At 67.3% G+C, this 27957-nt stretch overlaps 1 protein-coding gene across 1 annotated transcript; it reads left to right on the top strand.

Moving 5' to 3' along the window:
- Window positions 1-20: 20 nt before the first annotated feature.
- MROH1 (maestro heat like repeat family member 1) lies at window positions 21-27500 on the top strand. The gene is made up of 41 exons (XM_088537107.1): window positions 21-42; window positions 524-669; window positions 783-914; window positions 989-1151; window positions 1825-1923; window positions 3435-3586; window positions 3669-3809; window positions 4214-4306; window positions 5041-5119; window positions 6026-6139; window positions 6360-6433; window positions 6516-6635; window positions 7143-7287; window positions 7369-7409; window positions 8001-8142; window positions 8307-8359; window positions 9082-9189; window positions 9712-9831; window positions 11206-11328; window positions 12218-12364; window positions 12552-12578; window positions 14055-14177; window positions 14496-14575; window positions 14986-15121; window positions 16053-16148; window positions 16472-16576; window positions 16711-16846; window positions 17294-17406; window positions 17661-17813; window positions 18799-18953; window positions 19449-19614; window positions 20236-20432; window positions 22855-22992; window positions 23244-23358; window positions 24610-24756; window positions 24843-25031; window positions 25218-25370; window positions 25461-25595; window positions 25724-25826; window positions 26485-26550; window positions 27397-27500. The coding sequence occupies exons 1-41, from the start codon at window positions 21-23 to the stop codon at window positions 27480-27482; spliced, it is 4833 nt and encodes a 1610-aa protein (XP_088393233.1). The 3' UTR covers window positions 27483-27500.
- Window positions 27501-27957: the final 457 nt, after the last annotated feature.

Below are 27957 nucleotides of genomic sequence, written 5' to 3'. Positions count from 1 at the left end.
GGAGGCTGCGGACGCGCAGCATGGCGGAGGCGCGGATCCGCCGTGAGTGCGGCCGGGCCCGGCCCTCCCGGCGCCGCCGCGGGGGTCCCGGTTCCGCGGAGCCGCGGGGAGGGGCGGGCGGCGCCGCGCGGGGCTCCTGGCGCCGGGGCAGCCTCGGCCTCCCCGGCCTGCAGCTAATTAACCTCGTTAGCGCAAAGGCCCTAACGAGGGGCCCCGCGCTCACCGGGCCCTGCAACTGGGGAGCGGGTTTGGATAGAGACGGGAAGCGGGATGTGCTGAGACCGCGACACGCACGGGGCTCGGCAGGGAGCCGGGATGGGCGCGTGGGGGGCTCGGGAGGGAGCCGGGATGGGCGCGTGGGGGATTCGGGAGGGAGCTGGAATGGGTCCCTGGGGCTCAGGAGGGAGCTGGGCTGGGCACAGGGGGCTCAGGAGGGAGCCAGGATCCGCACGTGGAGCTTGGGAGGGAGCCGGGATCCGTGCGTGAGTCTTCCCTGGCCCCACGCGGCACCCATCCCGGCCAGGCCTCGCCACGACGCTCATGGACGCCACGACGGATAAGGACCCGCGGGTGCAGGAGCAGATCTACCAGGCGCTCTGCAGCCTGGGCGAGGCGGAGCCCGAGGAGATCCTGTCTGCCTGCGACGGCTACCTGCGGCAGCACGACAAGGTGCGACCCGCGGCACCCCTGGCCTCGTGGTGCCCCTGGCCTCGTGGCCTCGCGGCGCCCGGTGCCGCTGCCGGCGGGTCGGTGACGGCCGCGTCCTCGCGCCCGCCCCGCAGCTGGCCTACCCGCACCGCGTGATCATCCTGCGGGCCATGGAGACGGTGGTGAGCGCCAGCCTGGCGCGCCTGGACAAGGGCACGGCCAAGCTCGTCATCTTCCTGGCATCCCACGAGATGACCAAGTCCAAGGTAGGGGGGCAGGGTCGGGGGTGTCGCGTGCGCGTGGGCCCCACTCTGAGGTGGCCGCGTCCCCGCTGGACCAGGACGTCGTCCCCGAGTGGCAGCAGGCGGCCAGCAGCGTCCTGGTGGCCGTGGGGCAGCGCTTCATCAACCGTGTCATGGAGGAGGTGCTCACCAAGTTCCAGCCGGGTGTCCTGCCCCACTACTTCGTCGTGCAGACGTTTGCCGACCTCGCTGTGGCCAATGGTGAGCAGGGGGACGCGCAGGGGACGCTGGGCTCAGCGGGGACGCTTGGCTGCGGCAGGGGAGCCCTGAGTGAGGCCCTTCCACGGTGCTCCGTGGGTTGATGGGGCTTTGGTGCATTGAAAGCAATCCCTTCTGGGGACCTTAGCTTAGACTGGGCCCGGGTAAAGACTTGGGCCTTGCCTAGAGTAACCCGGGCGTGAAAATGCCCTGTGAAAACGGTCCGTAAAACGCTGATATGAAAGGAAGGGGAGATATCGGCGTGGCTGACGTGCTCCATCCGTCCCCGCTCCATCCCTGCCCGGGGCTGGGAAGGTGGCTTGGCACCGGGAAGCCATCTGGAACGAGCCTGCTCAGTCGCTCCCCACTCGCCGGGACGTGGTGGCACCGGCTGTGCCGGGGCCTCCTTGGGGACGGCGGGTGCCAGGAGCGCTGCTTGGTGCCCTAGAAAAGAGGGAAACTGTGGCCGAGGCCCCAATTCTGCGGCCGCCTGCCCTCGTTTGGGGGATCTGTGTTTCTCTTATGGCAAAACAGGGCATCCTGCAGCAGGGATGTGCTGGCAGATCCCCTGAATGTGTTGCTGCGGCGAGCTGTGCTGCGTAGCCACCTCTCTCGCTGCCTCGGTCCCCTGCCGTGGCACCGGCCGCGAGCCAAGCGCTGCCCTGTCTTCCCGCAGTGTTCGGAATGGTGCCTTTCCTCAACTCCATCCTCGGGACCATGCTGCCCATGCTGGGCATGGCCAAGCAGGACCCCATGAAGGCCGTGTTCTGCTACGGTGAGGCTTCCTCGCGGCGCGCGGGGCTCTCCCAGCTGCCAGAGACCTTGGGCTGCCCAGGATGGGCCTTTCCTGGGCAGCTGGGAGCTGGCACTGCCACCTCGGGGCTGTGTCCGGCAAAGAGCCATATCCAGCGCGGAGCCATTCTCTGCTCTGGCCCCCTAGCTCAGGGAACAGCAGGATGCTGGGGCCCGGGGTCTCCCTGCTCTGCAAACGGGGCCGGCGGAGCCTCCCGGCAGCCCGTGCCCTGCAGGGCCAAGCTCGGCGGGACCGACCCTCACGGTGCCGCTGGGTTTGCTGCCGGAGCGGCCGTCCCTGCCGCAGTGCGGAGCGGCGGTGCTGCTGCCCGCGACGCCTGCTGCGCCCAGCGCGGCTCCTTTCCCGTTATATTTAGCTCGGAGCAGGGAAACGTGAGTCTGCAGGTGCTCTTGGGAGCGGGCGCCAAGGTCAGGCCGTCGCTCTGAGCGTAGTGTCCTCCCTCTGTGCCGCCCTGCGCTATCTGCGCGGCTGCCACTGCCTTCCCTGTGCCCTGGTGCTCCAGGAAGCCGGAGGGATCCGGCAGGGAGCCCCGGCGGGGCTGCAAGGGGAGAGCTCAGCCCCCCGTCGCGTGAGAGCGGAGGAGCCAGTGACCGGGCGGCTCCGGCCTCCATGGGGCTGCAGCTGAGCAGCCTCCGCTGCCCTGGCCTCCGCGCTCCACAGCTCCCCCCTTGCTCTTCCTCCCCCGGTCCAGCCTCCTCCTCTCGGCGCCCAATAACCCCGCCAAAGGGAGCGAGTGCGGCCCGGGGTCCACATGGGGCTCCGGGCCGTGCGCTGAGCGCTCCCGTCCTGAGAGATTGGGAGCCGCGGGAAGCCCTGCAGGGCCATTGGAGTATGGGAAGCGCGTTGTTCCCCACGGGAAGCGCGTTGTTCCCAGCAGGTCTCGGGCTGTTGCTGCCTCCTCCTTGGCTCCCGCTCGGCGAGCGGAGGCCCCGTCCATGCGCGGGTCGCAAGGCCTCCCCTTGGCACGTGGGGTCACGCGATCCCTCCCTGCGGAGCGGCCCTGTCCCGGCCCTGTGTTGTGGAGCTGGGGGTGGCGGGATGCGCTCCCCACCGGCTCATCCCTCTGCTCCGGCTGCCTGGCGGGATGCCACCTCCCCGGCCCTGTGGGAGCCTCCGCTGCTCTCCGGGACGGAGCCAGTGCATGTGTCGCCTGTGCGGCTCTTTGGAGCAGCCTGGACACGCAGTGTTCCTGCCACCGGATCTGCAGTGGAGGCAGGAGCCCACCTGGCTCCTTGCCCGTGTCTCTTGGGTGTCCCCAGCTGCCAGGTGGCTCCCGGAGTGGAGCAAGGGAGAGTGTCCGGCCCTTGGTGCCACCGAATGGGAGCACGCGGAGCTCAGCGAGAGGGGGACACGGGGACAGTTCCCGTCCATGGGGCCGGGTCCTGTGCTTCGGGGAGGCCCTGTGCTTGCCACGGGGCCGGACCGAGGCGGCCTTCCGCAAGGAGCCTCCCGCGAGCCGCTGCGCCTTGCAGCTCTGCAGCACTTCAGCGAGAGCATCCAGGAGTACCTGGCCAACTTGGACAAGGCGCCGGACCCCACTGTCAGGAAGGACACGTTCTCCAACGAGATCTTCTGCGCCTACGAGGTGCTCTTCAACAGCTGGCTGCAGCACCGCGAGGCCAAGGTGGGCTGGGGCGCCCGGGGCCGCGAGGTGACGGCGGAGCTGGGTGCGCGCCGAGCTCACGCGCGCTGTGACCCCTCCGCAGCTGAGGCTGGCCGTGGTGGAGGCCATCGGGCCCATGAGTTACTTGATGCCCAGTGAGAAGCTGGAGGAGCAGCTGCCCAAGCTGATCCCGGGCATCCTTGGCCTCTACAAGAAGCACGCAGAGGCCTTCTCCATATCCAAGGTAAGGAAGGTGCGGGCTGTGCCCCAGGGGGGCAGCTGGCCCCCATGACCGGCAGGACGGGCTGGGCTGGGGGGCCTCGTCCTGGTGCTGTGGGTGCTTGGTGCTCCCCACTGTGCCCGGCTGTGGTTGGGTCTGCGCACGACCCATCGCTGTGTTCCTGCTTGTGGAAACGTGGCTCATCCGTGCTCCTGTCTCCGTGTCGGGCAGGGGCGGCTTCTGGGCGCCCCAGCAGTGATGCCTGGCCCGGGGCTGTGCTGCCAGCTGGGGCTGTGGCCTGTCTGTGGTCACTGCTGTCACCTGCAGCCCTTCCCCGCAGGCTGGCGCGCGGTCTCAGCGGGTCCCTGCTGGGAGCACCGCTGCTTTCCACGCTCCTTTCCTGACTGCCGCGGCCTCTTGCTGAGCAGAGCCTGTGCCAGATCCTGGAAGCCTCCGTGGGCATCGGCAGCCGCAGCCTGGACGTGCAGCTGGACGCGCTGCTGGGCACCCTGCACCCACAGGTGAGGGCTCCAGGACGGGGAGGCCGCGTCTGGGAGCTCCAGCGCAGGAGCTCGCCCACGCTCGGCTGCTTGGGGCCGCCCTGGGGCGGGATGTGCAGCCTGCCCGGCTCTTCCCGTTCCGAGCTCCGTCCTGCCTGACCTGCCCCGCAGAATTGCTGGAAAGCAGCTCGGGCTGCAGAGCAGCCCTGCATGGCGCAGATCCTGCTGCAAGGAGGGACCTTGCGGGGGGCTCCTGTGGCATCAGCCGCTGCCATTGGTCCCTGGCGGAGCTCGCTGCTCCCATGGGGAAGCTGCTGTGACGGGGACGGGCGTCCTGGCTAGAGCTGCCTCCACGCAGAGTCACAAGACCTGGAGCAGCTTCCCCTGCCTCTCCAGGGTGCCAGCAGCATCTCCTAGCGTCAACACATTAATGAAATGGGGGACCCGAGTCTTTGACTCGTCCTAAAGGAGCAGCTCCAAGGGCGATGTCGGCTGCTCGCCCGGGGCTGCCGTGCAGTTAAACAGGGCAGGCGCCGCAGCCTGGGAGCTGGGGCCGGCAGTTCCCGCACAGGCCTCCCATTCCCGAGTGCCTCTGCAGTGCCCGGAGCCCCGCAGCAGCCTGGAGGCCGCTCGCTCGGCGCGCTCCCCGGCGAGCTCTGCCTGCACTCGGTCACGGTGCCCGTGCTGAGCGGGGCTCTGCCGTCCTCGCCAGGCAGGGCTGCCCCGGCCCTGCTGACCGCGTGTCTCTCCGGCAGATCTGCGCTCCGGCGGACCCGGCTGTCCCCCTGACCGTCAAGAACCACACGGAGGTTCTCCGGTGCTTCACGGTGCTCGGTAAGGGCTGGCGCGGGCGCTGCGCGTTGGGCGCTGGGAGGAGCGGAGGCTGTTGTGTGAGGCTGGTGCCTTCCCTTCATCCTCCCCTCCTCGTGTCGCAGGAGGGTTGAGGCTGGGCAGGACCTCTGGAATCATCTAGTTCCCATCCGGGCTCCCGCTGGCCGTGCTCTCGTGCAGGGCCTCTCTCCAGGGCCTCGTTTCAGAGGTTTCCACAGAGCTCAGGAGGCTGCTGGGGCTGCTTTTGGAGTGAGAGGCACCGGGCGCAGTTTGCATTTGGATGTGCCCCTGTGTCTGTTGCACAACCCTGCGGTGCCGGGCCCACATGGCCGCCCTGCTCGGGTGCATGCAGCAGCTCGTGCATCCCCAGCCTCCGTGCGCGGAGCCTCCCCGCTCCGCAGAGCAGCCTCCGTGCGCGGAGCCTCCCCGCTCCGCAGAGCATCCCTCCTCATGGATGCGAGCAGCGGGCGCTGCGCCGCATCCTGCTGGGCCACATCCCCCTGGGATAGGCTGTCCGCAAGGGACAGCGGCGGTCTAGGGGCTGGGCCTCCCTCAGGGCCTTCCTTGAGTGTCCAGGAACGGAGCTCAGGTCCTTCCGACCCAAAGGGCGTTGCTGCTGGAAAGTGCGATTTAAACTCGCTCAGCCCGCTGCAGAGTGCAGGAAATGCGCTGAAAACGCCCCAGAAAGGCTAAGGTGGCGGGTCCCTTCTCTTCCTCCTGTGTGCTGCCGAGGTCCGTGGTGCAGGGAGCGCTGCAGCTGCTGAGGAAGGAGCGTGGCGCTTCCTGATCCCACGGAGCGGCCGGCAGAGCCTCCCGTGCCGCGGCCGTGCTGCTGGGGCGGTGCCGCAGCCCAGTGACCTCCCTCATGGCGGCCCTGGCCTCCCTAACGGCCTCCCTGGCCTCCCGCAGCTTGTTCCTTCCCCGACCGCGTGCTGGCCTTCCTGCTCCCCAAGCTGGAGAGCAGCAGCGAGAGGACGCGCGTGGGGACGCTGCTCATCATGCGGCAGATCATCAACAGCGCCGGTGAGCTGCGGGGCTGGGCAGGGGCCTCCGGCCTTCCCTGAGCCCCCATGGGCTCCGGCTGCCTCCCAGGCTGCAGCGAGGGGAGACGGGGTGGGAAGGAGGATCCAGGGGTGACTACAAGGCTGGGGAGTAGATGGCCCATCCAGATACAGGGATCAGGGCATGGAGGGGGGCACTGGAGCCTCGCCAAGCTTCCAAGTCTCCCCGTTCCCTTATGCAGCCTCCCAAATGGAGGTCAAGAAGCCCGTCATCCTCTCCTCCATGAAGCTTCCTCTGCAGGACAGCAACGCCAGGGTAGGTGGAGGCTCTGCCCCGCCGCGGCGCTGGGGCCGCTGCATGGCCTCCCCGCGGCGCCCACGCTCCGCTGTCCCCGCAGGTGAAGCGCGCCGTGGTGCAGGTGATCAGCGCCATGGCTCACCACGGCTACCTGGAGCAGGCCGGCGGTGAGGCCATGCTCGAGTTCCTCGTCCGCCAGTGCGCGCTGCCCCCGGACGCGGTGAGGCCCCCGCTCGCCCCGCACGCTCCCCCACGGCCAGGGCTGCCTGTTGGCTGCTCCTTGCTGAGCCCAGGGTGCCCGGGTGGGAGAAACCCCCTAAGGAAAGGGAGCCGGGAGGGCCTGGGCAAGCGCTGGCTGCAGCCCCGGCAGCTCCTGCTGCCCCGGGCCTCCTCACACAGGAGGCTCTGGCCTGGGCATCTCTTTTCCAAGCCTGCTGTCTTCAGGGCGGAGGAGCCTTTGCCGAGGCAGTCGCGGAGCTCCCCTGGGCGCCCCGGCCAGAGGCAATGCCCCTGCTCACCTGCGCGTCCCCTCTCTTTCCGCAGCCCCGAAAGCAGCTGCCAGAGGGCGACGACGTGGGCAGCGACAGCGTGCGGAGCATCAGCGTGAACACGCTCTTCCTGCTGAGCTCCACGGTGGACAGGATGAGCGCAGTGAGTGCGCGGGCAGGAGGGCGCTGCGGGGGCCAGCGGGCGCAGCGCCTCACTCGGCCACTCTCGCCGCTGGCAGGTGCTGTGGCCCTTCCTGCTGCAGTTTGTGACCCCCGTGCAGTTCACCAGCGCCCTGACTCCCCTCTGCAAGAGCCTCATGCACCTGGCCCTGAAGAAGCAAGAGGAGGGAGAAGGCGCCTCCCTCATCCGCTACGACCTCAACGGTTCGTCCCGGCGGCGCGAGGGCCACACGGCTGCTCCCGCGCTGAGATGCCGTCTTACACCTTCTCTCCTTCTGTTTGCAGCAAATCTTCCTTCTCCCTATGCTCTAACTACGAGGCTGCTGGTAAGTGGCCTGGTGTCAGCGCTCTCCTCGTCACTGTCACCGCAGAGGAATCGCCTCCGCCTGCCCTGTCCGTGGGGAGCAGGGGAAGGGGCGCTGAGTGGGTGCTGCAGGCAGGGCGAGCGCCTGCGCCGGCCCCGTTGCCTCCCGCTGCTCCCGGGGGGGAGGCAGCCTCCAGATCTGGGCCGCGCTCCGTGCGGTCTTGTTTCTGTGCATCCCGTTCCCTCTGCCCGTGAGACTGTCTCCATGTAGGTTGTGGAAATGCAGAGTCGCCCGTAGATAGCCAGGACGCGTTGTATTAGCGCACGTTTCCAGCTGTTGTTGCAGGGCTTTGGAAAAAGGGTTCCTCCACCCTGGGGAAGCGCAGGAAATGTTCTCCCCTTCAGGCAGGGAAGAGCGCGGGGCCTGGAGAGCTGCGCTCCGGAGAGCACTGCTGCAAGCAGCAGCTGCAGCAGACGGAGGCAGCGGCGGCTCTGCTGATGCAGAGGCAGTCCTGTCCCAGGGCGCAATTGCTGCGTTTTGTTTCATGTTCTGACTCGCACCCTGGCTGTTTTCTCTGCACTGATGCCTTTCCCTCCCACCCCAAATCCTCAGGTTGTCTCTTCACAGCCGTACGCAGGAGACGGCCGCGGGGCAGCCGCCCTGCGCCTGCTGCATGTCCTACACTCCAGTGTCCACCCTGCGCTCGACCAGCTGTGGAGCAAGAAGCTTCCTCCCTTGGTGGAGCACCTCGAAGGTGGGAAGAGGCTCCTGCTCAGGGAAGCTTTACTGGAAGCCCCTTGCTTGCACGGGGCTGCCTGTGTCTGTGTTTGGAACGTGGTTTGGCTCCTCAGCCCACGGTTCTGCCTGTGCTGTGTGTTGTGAGGATGAGAAAAAGTGTGAAAATGTGCTTTATTCCAGAGAACACGGAGAAATCCCTGTGCCAGAAGGAATGGGAGGAGAAGCTGCTCCTGGTAAGGGTTCCTGTGCCTGTGGAGTTAATGGCTAGGGAAAGGCAGGCTAAAGTCACCCCTGGAGCTCGCTGATTCTTAGCGCGTGGGGATGGGCCTTGCTGCTCACAGAGAGGCAGGTATTTGCCCTCGCCCTGGTTGCCACATCAAGGACTGTCTGTCTTTCGCTGTCACGTTTTTGGTTCTCGTCACTTCAGAAACGAAGTCGTGGATTAGTGCAGAGTGTCACTTACAGCTCCTGCAGGGAGAGATAAAAAGGAGCTTTCAGGCTTGCTTGGAACGGTGGGTTAGAGAACACCAGTCCCAGGGGTGTCTCCCCGCTTAATTGGAGAACCTTAAAATAGGGCACGGAGAAGCAATTAAACGTTGGCAGGGCTCGTCCCGCTCCTGCGAACGGGCCACATTGCCAGCGTGCAGGCTGCCTGGGAGGGGAGCTGCCCCGGGGCGCAGGGCGAGCTCTGGAGCGGGGCTGGCTGTGGGGCAGAGCGGGAGCTGTCGTGGGGCAGAGCAGGCCTGGCTGTGGGGCAGAGTGGGAGCTGCCGTGGGGAGGGCCCTGGGCACATGCAGGGCTGCGCGTCGCGATGCAGGTGGCACGAGCTGCATCCAGCAGCACCCAGGGGACAGATTCCACCCCCTCCGCATCCCCTTGTCTGCTGCTCCCTTCCCGCGGCCCCTGGACGCGGGTTTGCTAGGATGTCTTCTGGTGACGGCTCTTCCTGCTGCAGTTCCTGCGGGAGACGCTGGCAGCGGTGTCCGATAACGCATGGATCTGCCAGCTGAGCTCGGAGATGTGCAAGCAGCTGAGCAGCTACAGCGGCTGTGCGCTGGAGAAGGTGATTGCGCCGCGCCGCCCCGGGCAAGGGGCTGCCGTGAGGCTGAGGAGAAGAAATCTGGACCAGGCAAAGCCCTGGGGCAGATGAGCGGGGACCAGGGGCCTTGTCCGAGTGTGTAGGGACAGGCTGCAGGGCTGGGAGGCTCCATGGGGATGGAGCATGAGGAAGACCTTGCCGCAAGGACTCTTCCCTGCGCCGGGGGTGGCCGCCTGCCGCGGCGCTGCTGCAGGGGCAGGCAGGGTGGGCCCGGGCTGTGCTCGCTTCTCCCTCCGGCAATTTTGCCCTTTGTCTTGGAACAGGGAAAAGGGCTCTGATCTACCTGTTCCTGCCTTTAGTGGCTGTGCTGCCTTGGTGCCTCCCCGGGGTTAAAGCTCATTCCAAGACAGAGCCACTGATGTGTGGAGCCGCGATCAGGAGGCTCTTCCTAGGCCAGGGCTGCTCTGCAGGGTGACTCCCGGAGCAGCCCTGGTCTCAATGGGCCCTCACCTTCACCAGGCTGCGCCGCTTCTCTTACTCTTCCAGAACTTCCTCTACAAGTGCATCGGGACAACGCTCGGGGCGTGCATAAGCAAGGACCTTGTGCAAAAGCAGCTCCAGGAGCTCCTGGAAACGGCCAGGTACCACGAGGAGGCAGAGCGAGAGGTGAGGAGGCTGGGCTGAGTGTCCCGGGGAGCTGCGGCACCCTGGCCTCCCTGCTCCTGTCCTGCTGCACCACGGAGCACGGCTTCTTGCGGGACAGATCCGCGTGGAGGCCCCCGGAGCTGGAACGTAAGAACCAGCCACGACTCGTAGTGCAGCCTCGCAGCAGGAGGGCCCTGAAGCCTGAGGAGATGCGGGGGCACCTTGGGGTGCGCCCCGACCTCCGGACCAGGCTGGGAAGCTCCCTGTGCCAAGCACATGGATGGAGCTGCTCCTTGGGTGAACCCTGGGGCACCAGGAAGGGCTCTGCCCGTTTGGAGGCAGGAGTGCCTGGGCCCTGGGCCCAGCGCCATCGGGGTTAATGTGCCCACTGGGCTGCACTGCTGCCGAGTTCCACCTCGGGCACAGAGGTGTCCTGGCTGTCCTATTCCAGGGATCCCACTGGGCATCTCTCCCGTGCAGCAAAGGCACAGCCAGCTGCGCCCCAAGGGCCCTGCGGCTCTCACTGCGTCCTGGTCCTGGCCCCACAGGTTTGGAGAGTTAAACCAGCACCACAGGGACGAAACCAGGAATTGTCAACCGGCCTGGCTGCCTGTCCTGGCCTGCCCTGTGCTCGGGTGGCTTTAGTGCCACCTCACCAGCGGAGATGCGGAATGTCCCCGCAGGGCCAGGGCGTGTGCCCGGCAGGGCCGCTGCTCCAAGCCCTTTCTCTGGGAATGGCCTGTCCCTGTCACGGGGAAGAGGACCCGGCTCTTCCCGCTCCGTGGGGTTCCAGCTCAGGTCTCCCAGGGGCTGCACCTTGCAGCAGGGTGTCCTGCTGCTCTGCGGAGCATCTCCAGGCAGCGGGAAGCTTCCCTATCCCAGCAGCTCTTGACTGTCCCAGCGCAGCTCGGTGACACCTGTGACCGTGTCCCTGCACTGTGCAGTACCGAGCCTCATCCCAACCCTGCCCTGACACTGTCACTACCATCAGTGCCACCTGCCCTCCCTGTGCACCCCTGGCTGCGGCCCGCATGTCCCCTGGCGCGTACACGGCTGCCTCTAAGTGCAGGGCAAACACGAGCCAACGGGGCCTGGCGCTGGTCCAGCCTGCGCAGCCCGTCCAGGGCCATCCAAATAAACCGTTCAGGGAGGTTCAGCCCGGCTTGCTGGCCCTCCCGGAGGCTGCAGCAGACGGGCAGCCCCGGCTCGGCGGCCAGGTGCTGTATTCCCGGGACACAAGTCCCCATCCGGAGGGCCAGGGACAGCTGCCGGGACCACGCTCAGCCGGGCACGGATCAGAGGCCCGGAATCGACTCCATAAACAGGCTCCTTCAAGGTGTCAGCGGGGCTGGTGGATTAATAGCTTTCTGCTAATGTGCTCTGTGCCTCCTCCAGGGACTCGCTTTCTGCTTTGGGATATGTGCAATAAATCACCTGGAGGAAACCCTTGCCAAGCTGGAAGACTTTGTTAGGTCTGATATTTTCAAGAAATCGGTGGGGCTGTTCAGTATCTTCAAGGTAAGAGCCGAGCTGTCCCTGCTGGGGCGCAGTCCGCGGCCGAAGGGGCTTCCTGAGCTGTGTGCGTGCTGGGGTTGTCCTCTGGAAAGGGCTTCATTTCCTGCTTCCGTGTACTCGGCGCGGGGCTGGAATCCCCTCGGCCGCCGCGGAGCCGCTTGGCGCTGGAGCCTGCTGGAACGAGCTCCCAGCTCCGCGCTCCTGCCGAGTCAGCCCCCGGGGGGCTGCCTGCGTGCTGGGTGGGCTCGAGCGAGCTCGGCCTTGGCTCCGGCATCCCTCGAGGGGAGCCGGGCCGCCGCAGAGTGCGGTTTGGCTGCTGCTCGGGGTAGGGTTTCGCTGGAATCCCCTCGTGGCCGCCGCAGCCTTGCGCAGGCCTCGTGAGGGGGGAGTGTTTCACGCCCAGAGTGTTGGCAGTAAAAGCCTCTCCTTGACCTTTCCGCCCCACACGGTTGATTTAGTTCCCAGCTTCTAAAACCGGGATTGCGAAGGGCAGGATTAGCGGCGAGTGCCCTTGAGAGCGCTGGCACAGATGCAAGTGGCAAAGTGCCGGGGTCCCCCGGAAAGGCGCTGGTGCTGACCGTGCCGTGAGCAGGGAAACGCCTGGGAAATGCTCCAGCAGCGGCAGCTCCGAGCGCTGCCGAGGCGCCCGGCCAGCGCGGGGCTCAAGCCCCCTCCCTGCAGGCGCCGATCCTGGGTCGTAAATCCGGACGGACGCTCCGTCGGGGCGCTGGGAGGAGCCGTAGCCACCGGTGGAAGGGAAGCCCTGGTCCCAACCCCTGTGCTGGGGTCCCTGTTTTCGGGAGATGCTCCAGCCACACAGAGCCCCTGAAGAGGCCTCGCGCCGGGTGCTCCGCCAGCCTCCCGCGGTCAGCGGCGTCGTGTGCCCCACCAGGACCGCAGCGACAGCGAGGTGGAGAAGATCAAGAGCACGCTGATCCTGTGCTACGGCTACGTCGCTGCGCACGCGCCCAAGGAGCTCGTGCTCGCCAGGATCGAGGCGGACATCCTCAGGAACGTCTTCCAGTACTTCAACACCAAGGTAAGCCGGGCTGCCCCCGGCCTCCAGAGCGGGCCCGCAACCGCACGCACCGGGTGAGCCGGAGCAGCCGGCTCCCCCCGGCAGCCCCGGGCCGGGATTTGGGATAGGCCGTGGGAGGAAGTCGTTCTCTGCAGCCATTCCCACCCCTGCATTGCTAATGTCTTTTTTTTTTTTTTCACTTGTTCAGGTTCTGGGAATAAAGGTAGAAACCAAGGTACAGTGTGAGGCCTTAAATCTGAACTACTCTCTGCTCTTTCCTCCTGTTCCTGTCTGCCTCTTGCTCCAGGCGCCCCTAGAGCAGCTCCCTGAGCTGCTGCTCCCTTCCCGGAGCTTCCAAGTCAGGTTCCCAGTGCTGCAGGGAGCACCTGAAAGTGTCGAGACTCGCAGGCGAGGGCAAGTGAGAGCCACCTTGCTGGTAGGAGTGCATCGCAGGAGAGCAGGAGAGCACCATGGAGCGGCTCGCGGAGCCTGTCCCCGCCGTGCACGGGAGCAGCCAGGGCTGCCCTGCCGGGAGGGCTGAGCCGGCCCCGCGCGGCGCTCGCCCCGTCGAGCGCGCCCGGAGCCCCCAGGCCCCCTGGAGCTGCCCCCGTGTCCTGCCCGTGCACTTAGCCGGGAAGGTTAACGACTCCCGAGACCGAGCTACAAGCCACAGCTCAGCTAAAATTCACTAAACTAATTTCCCTTCTTCCCCCTGGAACAATCATTCAAGGGCCAGGTATTAAAACACAGATTACTGTCCTGGGGAGAACCGGGGGCTGGGCTGCACTTTTTTTTTTTCTTTTTTTTAATATTTCTTTTTTAAAAAAGGCTGAACAACAAAAATGGCATTTGTCAAGTTGAAGTTAAGCTGTCAGGCCCGAGAGGCTCCCGCTTCAGGCTGCACTAATGCGTTTTCCTTCTGGGCTCCTGTTGGCACTAACAGCTTCTGCAGAGCTCATGCCGTCCCCCTCGCAAGCGCCGCGGCCGCCTCGGCGCGCGCAGCCGCGAGCGGGGTGCCCGACGGAGAGGAAGGGTTTTGAGCGGGGCCGGGGGCCCCGGCTCAGCCTGCGCACAGACGAGAGCATAAACAGGCCTTAAGAGTCATTATCCCATTTCCTGGAGCTGAGGAGGGAAGCGCCCTCCCCGCTGCGAGGCCCGCGTGCTCTTTTGAGGCCGCTGGCGCGCTGCGGCGAGGCAGGAGGGAGCTCTCTGCTGCTGCCCATGTCCTTGACAAACTGCCTATCCCCTCCATGGGGCCCTGCTCTCAGCCTAGGAAGCCACCGGCTTCCAGGAGAGACTCGGATCTCCCCTGGAGTGTGTGAGGCCCCAGACGAAGTCGAGGCTGTCCCGGACTGGAGCCCTGCGGGCGGGATGGCTCTGGGAATGTTGAGGAGCGAGGCCTGCGCCCCGCAGTGCCTGGAGCATTCACTGCCCTGGCAGAGCTCGACCCAGCAGCGCTTTCCTCTTGCTGCCAGGGAGCAGCACCTGGGCCCGGTGCAGTCAGTCTCCTACAGGGTGTCCAGCTGGGATGTGCTCTACTTGGAGCCTAGGATTGGGATAAGGAGCAGAGAGAGCTGAGCCCACACGCTGCTAAGGGCACAAGGGGAGGGCGCTGAGCTTGTGTCGGGGCCTGGGCCCCATGTTTCTGGGGGTGGCAGAGTGCTCAGGTGCCAAACCTGCCTTCGCTTCTCACTCTGCGTCCCGCACTCAGGACCTCACCCTCAAGCTGTGCCTCATCCGGAGCATCTGCATGATCAGCAAGGCCATCTGCAGCGGCGGGAAGTGCGGGGATTTCATCTTCTCCCGCAAAGCAGAGCTCGTGGCCCAGATGGTGGTAAGAGCGCGGCAGGGAGGCGGTGGGAGGACGGGGTGGATGCTGCTCCTGCGAGGAGGATGGTTTCCAGCCCCAACTGCCAAGAGGGAACCAGGCGGCCCCGCTCCGTGCTGGAAGCCGTGCGCTGCCATCGGGACGTCCTGCAAAGGGCTGGTACGGGCTGGCACCAGCTCCAGCCCCGCGCGGCCACTGGGCTCTGCTGGGGAGGACATGGGGAAGGCTGGACCGGGTTCCGTGAGCTGCCAGGCATCTGGTTTGTGGCGGGAGTGGGACGGGGACAGAACCTTACTGACTGTCCCCTCTTCTCCTGCGCTCCAGGAGTTCATCAAGGCAGAACCACTCGACTCGATGCGGACGCCGGTCCGGCAGCGGGCCATGATCACCTGCACGTACCTGGTGTATCCTTCCTTGACGCTCGCGGGGACCTCGTGCACAGCTGGGGACACCGCGGCAGAGCGGTGCCGGCCCGGGTGACGCCAGGCCACCCTGCGAGCCCCTCGCCGGGCACTCCCGGCCTGGCTCTGGCTGAACTCCGCACTGGATGCGGCACAGAGCTGAGGGCTCCTAGTTCTGCAGCGACAGCTTTGGAGCTGCTGCTGAAAATACCGCAGCGCGTCGCAGCTCCTGACACGGGTGCCATGAAGGCGCCGCCTGCGCCTGAGCAGCGCCGGTGCCCCCAAGCGTGCAGCTGAGTCAGCAAGGACGCGCAGCCCTATCCCCCATCCCGGCTCCATCCCGGCTCGCTCGTGGGGCGAGCGCTCCCGGGGTGCTTCCTGCATCCGTCCTGCTTCCTTAACGCGTGGGCCAGCGCCCTGGAGCCGCGGCTCAGCGACCCCGACCGGACGGAGCTCATCAACACGTGCCTCGCCGGCGTGCTCGCCCTGCCGCCGCCGGACCCGGCCAGGGAGCGGGACGGGAGCCTCGTGGACGCTTGGCACAGGGAGGTGGGCAGGGAAGCGGTGGCAGCGCTCCGAGCGAGCGGTGGCAGCGCTCGTGCCAGTCGCTGGAGACACAGCCGCGTGGGACGGCCTTGTCCTGCTGTGCAGGAGGTTGCGGCTGCGCCGGGCGCTGGTTTTGGGGCAGCACCTGGGCATTTTCCTGTCACCCTGCGACTCCCAGGGAGTCGTGGTGCCCGTGCTGCTCCCTGGCAGCAGCCCTGCAGCTGGACGGGGCTGTTTTCAATTCAGCTGGGCACCTTGGGGAAGCGCAAGCTGCAATCACTGCTGCCGCTCACTTATCTATTGAGAAGAGCCAGGCCCTTCTGTGCGCTGATAGCAAGTGAGAAAATACGCGCTTATCAGCAAGTCCAAATGCTGCTAATAAGAGCATGAACTCCCTAGGGGAAAAATCAAATGATCCTGGAAGCCCTGCAGGGTAGAAGGGGCCTTTACATAACCATCCTTTGAAAGGCTGCAGCTGCTTCCCGGTCGTGCCTGAGTGCTTAATGAATGGAAATAACGTGCTGCTAATGAAGTTGTTGCAGCTGCCGGGTGGCTGCGGAGCCGCGCGCGGCGGTGCAGCCTCCTGCTGCCGCCGCCGCAAGGGGAGCCCCGGAGCGCGCGGCACCGGCCCCCCGCTCGCCTCTGCCGGTGCGTGGCCTCAAAATGCGCACTCGGCCTCCCCTGCTCCTTGCCTCCTTTCTGGGCCGTTTGTAGAGTCGAGGTTTGTCGATTTATCCCCCCGTTAAGGAGCACTTTCCAGCTGGGGTTCGGTCCCTGCGGCCTCTTCCCGCTAAAGGCGGAGGTGGCTCTGCCTTGTCGCCTGCCGGAGTCCCGCGAGCCGAGCAGGGGCTCGGGGAGGGAGGCCTCCCCCTCCAGCCTCCCCGGGATGCAGTGCGGGGCTTGCGTGGCCCTCATCCAAGCTCCTCCTCGGCAGGCGCTCTATGGGGACACCGTCAGCGCGCTCAAGGACCTGCTCAAGAGCCTCCTGCGGAAGAACCTGACCCCGCACGGGCTGCAGGACATGTTTGCGGTGGGTGCCTGGCACGTGCGGGGCGAGCAGGGCGGTCGTGGCAGCGCCAGAGCCTCTTCCACCTCCTCTCTGCTCCCAGCTGGGCTTCCCCATGCCCGCCCCGGAGTTGTCCCTAGGACAGGGCTCCCCGGTGCAGCCGGACACGTCTGGCCATTCGGACTGGCCTGAGCCCCAGAGGTGCTGAGGCGGAGGCGGGGAGGCTGTTTAGGGTCAGCTTTGGACCCAGCACGGGGATCGGGGGACCTGGTTCCTTTTCCCATGCGTCACCTGCTCCAGGATGTCGGGTTCCTTCCTGCTCTCACGTCTGGCGCTTTGCCTCGTAGCACCTGGGGCCCTGGATCAAATCTAGCAAGGAGCATGAGCGCCAGCGAGCCGTGGAGGTCAGCGCTGCCTTGCTGGACTTCTACCTGGGCAAGCTGAAAGTCAGCGTGAGTGGGCGCAGGGCCTGGCGGCTCCCGGCGGGGCCGGCACGTGGCTCCGCGTTGCTGAGGGGGCCCCGGGCTGCCCAACGTGCTGGGGTGACCTGCACGGGCTCACGGCGCCTGCGTCTCGCCCCCCGCAGACCGTCGTGCCCTTCTACAACCTGGGCGTGCTCGTGGCGCTCTTCTCCCCGCGCTGCTCCGACTCCCTGGCCAGCGTGCGCCAGGACGCCGTCGACTGCGTCTACTGCCTGCTCTACATCCAGCTGTGCTACGAAGGTGCGCGGGGGTGCCCTGGCACGGGGGGCACGGCCCGGCCCTGGCACCGCCACGGTCCCACCGGGCCCACCCGCGTGCACGGCTTGCTGCGGAACCGGGCTGCTGGGTTCGGCTCGCCCAGCTTTCCGTGAGGCTTGTGGCAGGATGGGGTTGCGTTGTGCCTTTCCGCACGGCATTCCCGCTCTCGCCAGGAGAGGTCAGGCCTCCACTTGGGATGGGCTGAGTGGAGAAGGAGCGCAGGGTGTGCGGTGCCACTGCCGGGAGGGACTTGTCCTCGTCCTGCTGCAGGGAGCAGCGTGGCCCTGCCAGGACGAGTACTCTGGGCTTTGCAGGACTCATTCCTTAGCTCCTGCATCCTGCACGTAAAGCAGAGCTGCGTTTGCATGTGTCTGTGGGCTGCGCAAAGCGGGGGGATGTCTGTTAACTGGATGCTCCTCCTGAATCCAGGGTTCGCCCGGGATCACCGGGATGACATGGTGGAGGGGCTGAAAGCTCTGAAGAAAGGCCTGGAGGAGCCCGACTTCACCGTTCTCTTCCACACCTGCAACAACATTGCCATGGTATGGCCAGCGCAAGCACGCGGTGCCCCCCTTGCAGCGTGCTCAAGCTCTGCGCTAGCACCCTGTCCCCTTGTCCTCAAGGGGGGCACGGTGGTGGCCTTTCTTCCTGTCACCGCCGTGTCGCGTTCCGACCTGCAGCTCCTGCTGCGTTGGGCAAAGACGCGGCCGTCCCGCGCGTGGTGGCTCCATGCGGTGGCATGCAGGGGCCTGCAGCGGCAGCGCCCGCTCAGCCTGTCCCCCTCACTCCTGGGCAGGTGATCGGCAAGCGCGTGCCCCCCGAGCAGCTTATGAGCCTGCTGCTGGCCATGTTCGACGGGCTGGCCGACCCCGACAAGAACTGCTCGCGCGCGGCCACCGTCATGATCAACGCGCTGCTCAAGGAGCGCGGCGGCGTCCTGCAGGAGAAGGTGAGCGCGCCGCGCTGCGCCCCGCCGTGCGCCGTGGCCCCGCGCCGCCCTGGCCCGCGCGCGGGTTGAGGAGTTCAGAGGAGCTCACTTTACCAGCAGGGCTCAGGCGCCCCGTGAAAGCTTTGCGGGCGCTGGGGGAGCGCGGGGTCCTGGCTGGGAAGCAGGGCCTGGAGCTGCTGGACACAGGAGGCTTTTTTGTCTAATCCGCTGCCTTTGGGGCTAAGCTCCCCCTTGCTCTGCGGTAATTGGAAACACCCGGGCTGCAGGCGCTCCGCGGGCTCTGCTGCGCGCTGGAGCTGCTGCTCGCGCCCCGCGTGCTCCCGCCTCCATGGGAGCGCTCCAGTTTACATGAGTCACCTTTTGGTCAGACCCAGTCCAGCCCAGATCCTGAAACCTGAACTGATGCTAAGCCTCGGCGTCCGTGGGGCAGAGCCGAGCGCAGCTGGGGACGGAGCGCTCTGCTGCTCTGCACTTAATCTCTGGAATTTGCTGCCAGGCCTGGTCTGTGCATGAACTTCCTATTTGTCTTAACGTGCGTTTTACGGCTCGCAGCGAGGGCCGCGGCGTCTCCCGCGCTCGGCTCGAGTTCCTCCGAGGAAGCCGCGTGCCGAGGGCCTCGCTGAACCCTTGTCGGGGCTGGGGGCCGGCGTGTGCCGTGCTGGGAGGCCGTAGGCCGGGGCTCAGTGCACGGGGGTGGCCCTGAGGATGCTCTGCCACATCCCTCTCCTGTGGGACGGGAGGGAGAGCAGGGAGGAGGGATCCCCGCCTTCCGCAGCAGCCTGTGGCACTGCGGGTGTCCTGGGAGCACAGAGCCTCCTGCAGCCGGGAGGACTGGCCGGGGCTGCCTCTCCAGCTCCCGTTAGGAGCCCGGGCTGCAGCAGACGGGAAGAAACACGTGGGTCTGTCTGGAGGCGCCGTGTGACCCATGCCCAGGTGCCACCCGCGCGTGCCGTGCCCCAACCCTAGCTGCCCGCTGTGCCTGCAGGTGCCCGACATCATGAGCATCATCCACAGCAAGCTGCAGGAGGTGGACGAGGAGCACGTGCGCAAGGCGGCCCAGCAGACCGTCTACATCCTGGCCTCGCAGCACAAGAGCGTGGTGGTGGGCAGCCTGCTGGGCAGCTCGCTGCCCTTCGACAGGTACCGCAGCTGCTCCTGGGCTCCTCGTGCCGATATCGGAGCTGGCCGGAATTTCTCGGCTCTCCGGGAGCAGCGCGGCCGCTGGGGCAGCAGAAAAGCTGCTCCTGGAGGTCCCGCAAGCTGAGGGTGGCCGGGCACACGGTGACACTATGGAGGAGGCCACCTCCCCTAGAGCCACCGCCAGCCCCAGGCTGAGGCCCCAGCAGAAGTCAGTTGTCCTCCTCCTTGTGCCGTAATTGCAGTTTCATCCCTCCCGAGGAGGGCAGGCTTGGGAACCATGGCGGGGTCAAGGAGGGCCCCTTGGAGGGACTCGGGGAGCGCCGGGTTTGCGGCAGCTTTTGGAGAGGCCGTAGGGTCCCCTGGGCGAGCGGAGCTGCTGGGCCGGGGCTCCCGCCGGCTGCGTTCTGGCGCGGTGGGCGATGCCGGCGCTGGCGGCACGGGGAGCAGGCAGTGGATCCGCAGCCCAACCTCACCCTGCTCCCTCCTCTCCCGCAGCCACACGTGCGCCATGTGGAGGGCCCTGGCCGCGGAGCCGGCCCTGGCCTCGCAGATCCTGGAGCAGCTCCTGGAAAAGGTGAACAGGGACGTCCCCTACAAGGAGAGCAAGTGCTTCCTGCTGGGGAGCAGCTCGGAGCGCGTGGCCACGCCGCTGCCGCTGGCGGTGAGTGTCCCGGGGTGCCGCGCCGCCCTCCTCCTCTCCGCGGGGCTCGTGCCAGGCCAGGGCTCTGGAAATAACGCAGCGCTGCGTAATGCCTATTAGAGCTAATCCACGGGCTCGTAAAAACCCTCTCAGGTGTCCGTCCCCCAGGGAGGCCACTTGCATTTTATCCCTCCAGAAAAATAAACCCAGCTTGGCAGCTCCCTAAGCGGAAAAGCAGCTGTGAAAATTTCCTCCCGCTCTGAAGCACCAGATGCAGATGGTACCGCGCTGGCCGCCCCGCCAGCAGCCGCCCTCCCCTCCCTCAGTTCTCTCAGCTTTGACGCCCGGGACAGCGGGCCGGGCAGTTACGGCTGTGCAAACCGGCTGCCGCGGGGCCGCGCGAGCGCAGGGTGCCCGAAAACCCTGGGCTCCGCTCCCCTTCCCCAGCGCAGGCTCCGAGCCTGCCCAGCTGGAAACATCCGCGTTTCCTGCGGGACCCACAGTAGCTGTAACGGCATCCGCCTCGCGCCGCGCTCGCTCCGTGGCCGCCGCGCTCGCGCCCGCTCCCGTATTTACTAACAGCGGCGCGCGCGGGGCGGGAGATTCCGCCTGAGCCGCCGCCGCCGTGCGCTCTCTCCCCAGGCCACGTGTGCGCTGCATGAGATCATGTCTGCTGCCGAGTCTGGGCCCGCGGTGCTGGGCCTCTACCCGCGCCTCTTCGTCACGCTGCTGCTGCGCGTCAGCTGCACCGTGGGGGTGCAGCTCCCCCGGAGCCTGCAGAGCCGCGAGAGGAGGAGCGCGGGCGCCGCGCCGGCCCCGCGCACGCTCGAGCCCTGCAGGTAGGGCCCCGCCGCCGCCGCGGCGCGCGCAGCACCCGCCAGCCCGAGAACGTCGCGGGGGGACACGGTAAACCGGCTTCACGCCCAGCCCCGGCGCGATGGGCAACGGGCTCCGCGAAGCCCCGCGGGCCGAGGAGCGGCTCCGTGCGGCTGCTGGGCACCCTGGAGCAGGTTTGGAGGAGCGGGAAGGAGCCAGGCGGCTTCTTTGGGAGCTGTGGTCGGAGCTGGTGCACCGCAGGGCCCACGGCCCAAGACCGGCGCTCCTTGACTCCATGCAAAAACCATCTCCTCCGGTGGTGCCGCAGTCCCCCAGACAGCGCCGAGCGTCATCGCTGCTCCGGCTCCGCTTGAGCCGGCCACCTTGGCGCGGAGCAGTGCGCGCGATGGCCCCCTTAGCTGTGTCACCCGCAAGATGCGGAGATGCCAAAGGGATCCCGCAAGCGCCGCCCTGCCCTGGTGCTGCAGGAGGATGCATGTGTGTGGGTCCCTGTTCCAAGCTCGGTCACCCCGTGCGTTGCTCAGAGTTGCTCCAGGGATGCCGGCTCGTTGGCCTTTCCGGCGTTGGCACCAGGAAGGGCAGGAGGTCCTGGAGCTGAGCACGTGTTGAGGGGGCTGGAGGGCTCCTGCCTGGCCCCGGGAGCGAGATGTTGGGCTGCAATCCATGGCATGGAGGGGCTGCCGGAGCCAGGAGCCTGCGGAGGGCAACGCGGGCTGCCCCGGCACGGGGATGTCCCGGAGGACGAGTCCTTGCCGGCATCAGGCCTCTCCGCAGAGCTGCTCCGTGCAGAGCGAGTCCTGCAGCCTCGCGTGGGCCCAGTGCTGCGCGGTGCCCACGCACCTGCAGCGCCCTCCCCTCCTGCGCCGCAGCCGGGCTGCGGGAGCCAGCGCCAGGACTGGTGTCCGCAGCATCCGCAGGCAACGGGAACGGGATGCCCCGCTGGGGGCTCCCACCGGGCCCCGTCTGTCCTGGCCATCCCTCCGTGTCCCCACCGGCTGTTGGGTGGTGCCAACGGCTGCTCCACGGGCTCCGGCTCTGTGCCACATAGGAGCAACTCGGGAGTTTCCCGCTTACAAGCGATGCCTGCCCAAGCGATGGCCCCTTCCAAAGGCTTCTGGTGCTGCTCGGAGGGGCCGGGGAGCGCCTGGTACCGCGGCCGCCGGGTCGCTGCTGAGTGATGGGGGAATCGTCTTTGTCCGAGGCGCAGGAAAAACCTCCGCGATGCGGAATTCCAGCCCCGTCCCAGGAGCTGGTTACAATATCAAAGCAATTTCCTGTACGCGTTTCGAATTCGAAGCCTTCGTGATATTTAAATGCCAAAGAGAGATGGTAAAGGTGAATATGATAGCTTGGCAGGAAAGGGAGTTTGGAAGACGCGGGCTTTTGTTGGAAAGGAAGGAAGCGTCTATAGGACGCTGGAAAAAGCTAAGCTGGAGCAGGAGCCGCTGGAGCCATCTGTCCTGCGCGCGGCCGTCAGCGCTCGCTCCGCTCCCGGCGGAGGACGGGGAGAGCCCAAAGCCCCCGGGGACGTTTGCACAGAGCCGGCCTGGCTGGGGGTGCTGGAGCCCGGCCCCAATCCCGGTCGGCTCCCGGGAGGGCTCTGCGCTTCCCGCTGACACCATCCGACGGGACGTGGGGAGCGAGCGGGGCCCCCGCGGGGCCGCCTCTTCTCCTGGTGTGCGCCGGGACGCTCAGCACTGCCCTGCCCCGGTGCTGCAAGAAAACAAGGGCTGGTGGCGCCGGCACCGAGTGCTGCATCTGCCCCTTGCCGCGCTCGGCCCCGCGCCGCTGCCGTGCTCAGCCGCTCGAGGCTCCCGTCCTTGGAGCGCGCCCAGCGCGCGGTTGTTTTCCTTGCGTGTGCAGCGGCTCCCTGTTTATTTTCCGTCGTCACTCCTGGCTTCGGGCAGCTGGGGACGCGAGCGCCAATCCCTCGCCAGGGCCGTGTCCTCCCGGCGGAGCCCCCGACGCCGCCGGCTCCCGGCGTCGTCCCCGCGAGCGCCGCGGCTTCCCCCCACGCCGGAGAGCAGGAGCTCGGCTCGGAAGCCCCAGCCTTGGCTGGGGGCTGCTCTTGGCGCTGCCTTCGCGCGCGTGTGGGGCGAGCGCCTTCCTCTCGCCTGCGTCGCGGCCCAAGATTTATCCAGTGCTAATATTTGTTTTGTTTTGACAGGGTAATGTATGTTTCCCATATGTTGCTCGGTGCTCGCAGCAAAATAATCCCCACCTATAAAATATTAATGCAAAAGCGAAAAAAAAAGAAAAAAAAAAAGAGAAGTGCTCCTTAAAGTAGCTCTGGACTTCTTTACTTCCCAGTCCATTGTCTGGGATCGCTTTAGTGGCGACTGTCAGGGTGTAAGTGGAGGTAGTGGTGAGCTGCGGCGGCGGCTCCCGCCGGTGCCGCGGCGGCTCACGCGCCTCTCCCCGCAGCTGCGCCGTGGCCGCGCTGCAGGCCATGCTGGCACGCGGCGGCAGCGAGGACGTGGCCCGCGCCGTGGCCGCCGCCGCCGGCTGGGAGCTCATGGCCAGCGCCGAGCGGCACCACGACGGCGTCGCCCTGCTCGCCAGGTGAGCTGCTCGCGCCGCGCGCCCCACGCCGGCACCCCACAGGGCCTGGGGGCGCTTGATGCAGCCCGGCCCCACGGGGCGGCCACCGGCTCCGGGGTCCTGATCCAGGGGGCTTCCCTTTCCCTCGTGCTCCTGCACTCTTGGATGGCTGCGGAAGTCCCAGCCATGAGGCCCCTCTGGGACTCCCGGCTCCCTCCGCGGGCCGGTGCCACGGCGCCCATCGGGGTCAGCGCCGCTCGCTCTGCCCGCAGCGCCATGGCGCGGCACGCCGGCCCGCGGCTGCCCCTCATCGTGAAGGACCTGGTGCCCATGCTGAGCAGCGTCCTGGACAGCCAGCGCGTCACCAGCGCGGCCTTCCTGGCGGAGGTGAGCGGCGTCGCCGGCCCCGCGCGGCCGCTGGCAGCGGCGCCGGCCCTGAGCGCATCGCGGCGCGCGCCAGCGGGCCGAGGCTCCCCCTGACGCACCCCGTAAGGAATGGAGTGAGTCAAGGCCGTCCCCGCGCGCGGGCAGCGGCCGCCAGCAGACTGTAACTCTACCCGCCCGGACGCGCCACCTTAAGGCCCCGGCCGCTCGAGTAGTTCTGGTTACATAAAGGCGCACCTTGTGCCAGCGCGCGCCTGCAGCCCCGCTTATAAACCACCCTTTAAATTCTCAGCTGCTTAAGCAGCCTGGGATTAGGGCCCTGTTTTTATTTTGTGTTTGGCCGGGGGAGCCCACGGCGCTGCTTTTGGCCCCCGGCCCAGCGTCTGCTTTGGGTTGGGAGTGCGGTTGGCTCCCTGCGTCCTTCCCGGGTTTAAAATAGCAGCTTTGCCTCAGCGCGGAGCTGGAGGGGAAGGAAGCGAGTGCCTGCGGCCCCCTCCAAAGTGATGAGGTGAGAGCGCAGGCCCTTTGCTCGCGGCCGCGCCGCTGACGGGGATGACAGAGCGGAGGCGAGGAGGGGCCGCGCGCGGGGTCCCCGCGTCCTGGCGCACGGCCCGGGGAGCGCAGGGCTCCCGGCGGGGCCGCGCGGAGCAGCCCCGGCCCCCCGGAACGGCCTCTGCGGCTCCCGGAGCCCTCCCGCCTGCCCCACGGCTCCGAGCGCTCCCACCTGCCCCGCGGCTCCTGGGCTCTGAGCGCTCCCAGCACTCCGCGCAGTCCTTGGACTCCGCGTGCTCCCACCTGCCCCGTGCCTCCGAGTGCTCCCAAGTCTGCACGGCTCCCATCTGACCCGTGCTCCAAGCATTCCCGGGGCTCCGCATGCAGCTGCTACCCTGGCTGCTCCCTGTGCAGGAGCCTCCGGGGGAGCCCTCCGGCTGCAGGGGCGCTGGGAAGCGGGCAGCAATCCCTGGCCTGGCACCCGGCGATGCTCCGTGCCAAGAGGCCTCCGTGAGCGCGGGCGGCTGCGCCGCAGGGCCGGTCCTGGGCGCGTTGCGGTGCCCCTCAAGCTGCCGACGCGTCGGCCAGCGGAGGTGACAGCTGCTCGGCAGCGACCCCGAGGTGGGGGTTCGGGGCTCGCAGGCGGCACAAGGCAGCCGAAACGCTGCAGAGGAGCGCGGGGAGCTGCCCCAGCGCCACCCGCGAGGGCTCCGGGTCCTAACGCTGCCGTCCCGCTGGCGCTGAGGCGCTCGCTGCCTTTAGCTCCTTAACAGCCCCGCGGTGAGTGAGCTGATCCTGCTGGAGCCCGTCATGGACAGCGTGCTGGGCCGGCAGAAGGACCCGTGCGTGTCGGTGCGCATGCTGGCGCTGCGCGGGCTGGGCAACGTCGCCGCCGGCGCCCCGGAGAAGGTGAGAGCCGCGCGGCGCTGCCGGCGCCGGAGCCCGTCCCGGGCGGCTCGAGGCCGGCGTGCTCAGCGCCCGCTCTGCCCGCGCAGGTCAGGAAGCACGGGGCCAAGCTGCTGGCCGCCATGGTCAACGGCATGGACGACAAGGACGATCCGCACAACCTGGTGGCGCTGGAGGCCATGTCCAGCCTCTCCAAGCTCCTGGATCACGTGGAGGAGAGGGACATCCAGTCCATGCTGCTCCACATCGCCATCCGGATCCGGCCCTTCTTCGACAGCGTAAGCGGGAGCTGGAGCAGGGCAGGCGCGCGAATGGCCGACCGGAGCGAGCAGCTCCACGGCCGGCTCTGCCCGCAGCCTCTCGCCTGCTGCCTTCACGTCCTCGAGTCCCCGCGGCTCCTCGTCCCCACGTGTGGGGCGGCAGCCATGTCCCCCCCAGCAGCTCCGCATCCCCCGCGCTTGCAGGAGCAGCCCGAGCTGCGCACGTCCTCCATCGTGCTCTTCGGCAACCTCTCCAAGTTCAGCGAGGGCAGCTGCGAGGTCTTCTTCGAGCAGATCCTGAACGGGCTGGTGACGCTGCTGCTGCACCTGCAGGACCCGGCGCTGGAGGTGGTCAACGTAAGTGCTTGGCTGCCGCCGGCGTCCCGGTTGCGCCGGCTGCGCCGCCTCATGGGTGGCCGGGCTGCAGCCTCCCTGCCCGCGCCGCAGGCCTGCAAGTTTGCGCTGCGCATGTGCGGCCCCAGCATGGGCTGCGAGGGGCTCTGCGACATGTTCCTCAACCACCTGCGCGAGGACCGGAGCCTGCACTACGGCGAGTTCATGAACAACGTCTGCAAGCACCTGGTGAGCCACGGGGCCCTCGCTGCCGCCAGCCCTGTGCGTGGGGCCCGCGTGTCCTTGTGGGGCCCGGTGGTGCCGGCACCGCGGGCAGCCGCTCCCGGCCCTCGGTCACCTCCTCTGCCCTCCCCCAGATGCAGAGCTACCCGGAGACGCTGAACCGCCTGATTTCAACCAACATGTTCTACTTCAAGAGCAGCTGGGTGGACATCAGAGCCGCTGCGCCCATGTTCATCGGTGAGGCCGCTGCCGCGACCCTGCACTCAGTGCGGGCCCTTTGCGCTCGCGCGCGGCTGCGGGCGCTGCCCTGGCCAGGCTGGAGCTCCCCGCCGCGCTGCGCCCTGCTCTGTCCCTCCCCGGGGACGAGCGCACTGGCCGCGTGCCAAGGGAGCACCGCAGCGCGGAGCGCTCGGGCAGCGGGTCACCCCCGGCGCGCGCTGCACGCGGCATCTGCTGCGGCCAGCTTGGCTGGTGGGCGTGTGGCCACGTCCCACCAGGGCCCAGGTGACAGCCCTTCTGTAGGGACCTGCAGGGCCCTGCAGAACCAGTGACCTGCTGGCGGCTGCGTGCAGAGGCAACGGGTCTGACTGGGACCCGCTGGGTTTGAATAAGACCGGCTGATTCCTTGGTTTTCAAGGTTCCCATATGGACACGCGATTGTCCCATGTCTGTTGTTCCTGGTTCCCTCTTGAGGCCGTTGCTGCAGCCTCAGTTTCCCCCACATGCGGTAGCCACGCCGCGCTGCGCAGGAGCCGCGTTGCCGTTTCCGTGGGGCCTCCCCACGTCTCGCTAATGCCGCGGACACCGGAGCTGGCACCCGGAGCGCCTCTTGCCTTGGCTTTGGGGAGTCTCGGTGTGAGCCAGCCCAGGGCCTGACTGTGAAATTCCTCCCCAGGCTTCCTCGTTCTGCACGTGGACGAAGACCACTGTCAGCAAGTGGACCTGGACCAACTCATTTCCTGTGAGTAGGAGCCGCTCCCCGGCTGCCTCCATCCCGGAGCGGGAGCTCGGGAGCCGGCCGGGCCCGGGGATCCCACAACGGGAGCCTGGGGATACCCGGTGCTCCCCACAGCGGCATCTGAGGATGCAGGGGGGTCCCTGTCCCGCCGGCGGCGCCCGCCCGCCGCTCGCCCGCATTTGCAGCGGCTTAAGCGTAAGCGGAGAGGCCTCGCGGCGCGCGCTGGTAACGCGTTAGCCGTTACGAGGCAGAGCGAGGGCTCCTTAGAGGGGGCTCACAAAAAGTCAGCTTGAAGCTGGTGGCATTTTGGAGCGGAGTTAAGTAATTTTCCTGGATTTCAGGGATTTTTTCCCTGTCACTAGTGACCTCATAGCATATAGTAATGCACGGAAACTTTCGGGTCGCTCCAAGAGAGCTTAAAAAACACTAAAAAAGGAAAAACTATCTTTCCGTTGGCTCCCGGAGCCCCTTCCAGCAGCGAGGGGCCTGTCTGTTTGCAACAAGTGAAAGATAATCCGCGGCCGCGTGAGTAATGGCTGGAGGCAGCGGCGGCCGCGGCGCTCGCCGCTTCGCCCCGCGGGGCTGCCGGGGCTCGCGGGGGGCCGCCTGGCGCGCGCTCCGGCCCGCTCATCCGAGCGGGCCGGAGCGCGCGCCAGGCGGCCCCCCGCGAGCCCCGGCCCGGCCGCTGCGTAAACAAGCTACCGGGAAAATATTATTGTGCTTTTTACGGCTCGGAAAAACCGCCCGGCGCGTGCTCCGGCCGCCGGGAGCGGGTCCAGGCGTTGGGAAACGGGGCGGCCAACTCTGCTTTCTCTTTTTTTTTTTTTCCCCCCACGTCTCACCTTGCAGCTCTCAACCTGCTGCTGAAGGACCCGGCGGCCGCCGTGCGCGTCAAGGTGGCCGAGACGCTGGGCCGCCTCGTGCGCGTCCTGTGAGCCGCGCTCGCTCCCCCGCGCCCGCCATCCGCCGCCCCCGCCGGGGGCCTGTACAGACACTATTTTTAAATAAAGCTCTTTGCTCCTCGCCGCTGCCACCGCCCCGGGCGCCACCGAGGGCCTCGTCCCGCTGCCAGGGCTGGGGGCTGCCCCGTTGCACCGAGCCCTTCCTGCAGGAGCGACCTCCGCTGGACTCGGCTCAGCACAGTCGTGGGGGCCCCTTCTGCCCCTCTCCCTTCCTCCAATTCCATCTCGGGGCTCTCTGTCCCTGCACCCTCCCCTCGCTGAGCGTTAGGAGCCTCCAGCCCTCCTGGGGACCCAGCCTGGCCCAGTGCCCTCGTCTCGGCTCCTGCTCTCTTCCTCTCCTGGCTCTGCTGCTTTTCCAGCTCCTGGCCCTGTGGGGTCGAGGCCTCGAGCTCCCCTGCAGCCCCGCAGGGAAGGAGGGAGGCAGGGGGAGAGCCTGGCCTTTGGGCTG

Source organism: Tinamus guttatus, unplaced genomic scaffold (genome assembly GCF_059628265.1).
Source record: "Tinamus guttatus ecotype Peru unplaced genomic scaffold, ASM5962826v1 Tinamus_guttatus_pri_ptg000731l, whole genome shotgun sequence".
NCBI lineage: Eukaryota > Metazoa > Chordata > Aves > Tinamiformes > Tinamidae > Tinamus > Tinamus guttatus.
Note: the sequence above shows the minus strand (reverse complement) of the source record. Positions and strands in the feature narration are given on the sequence as shown.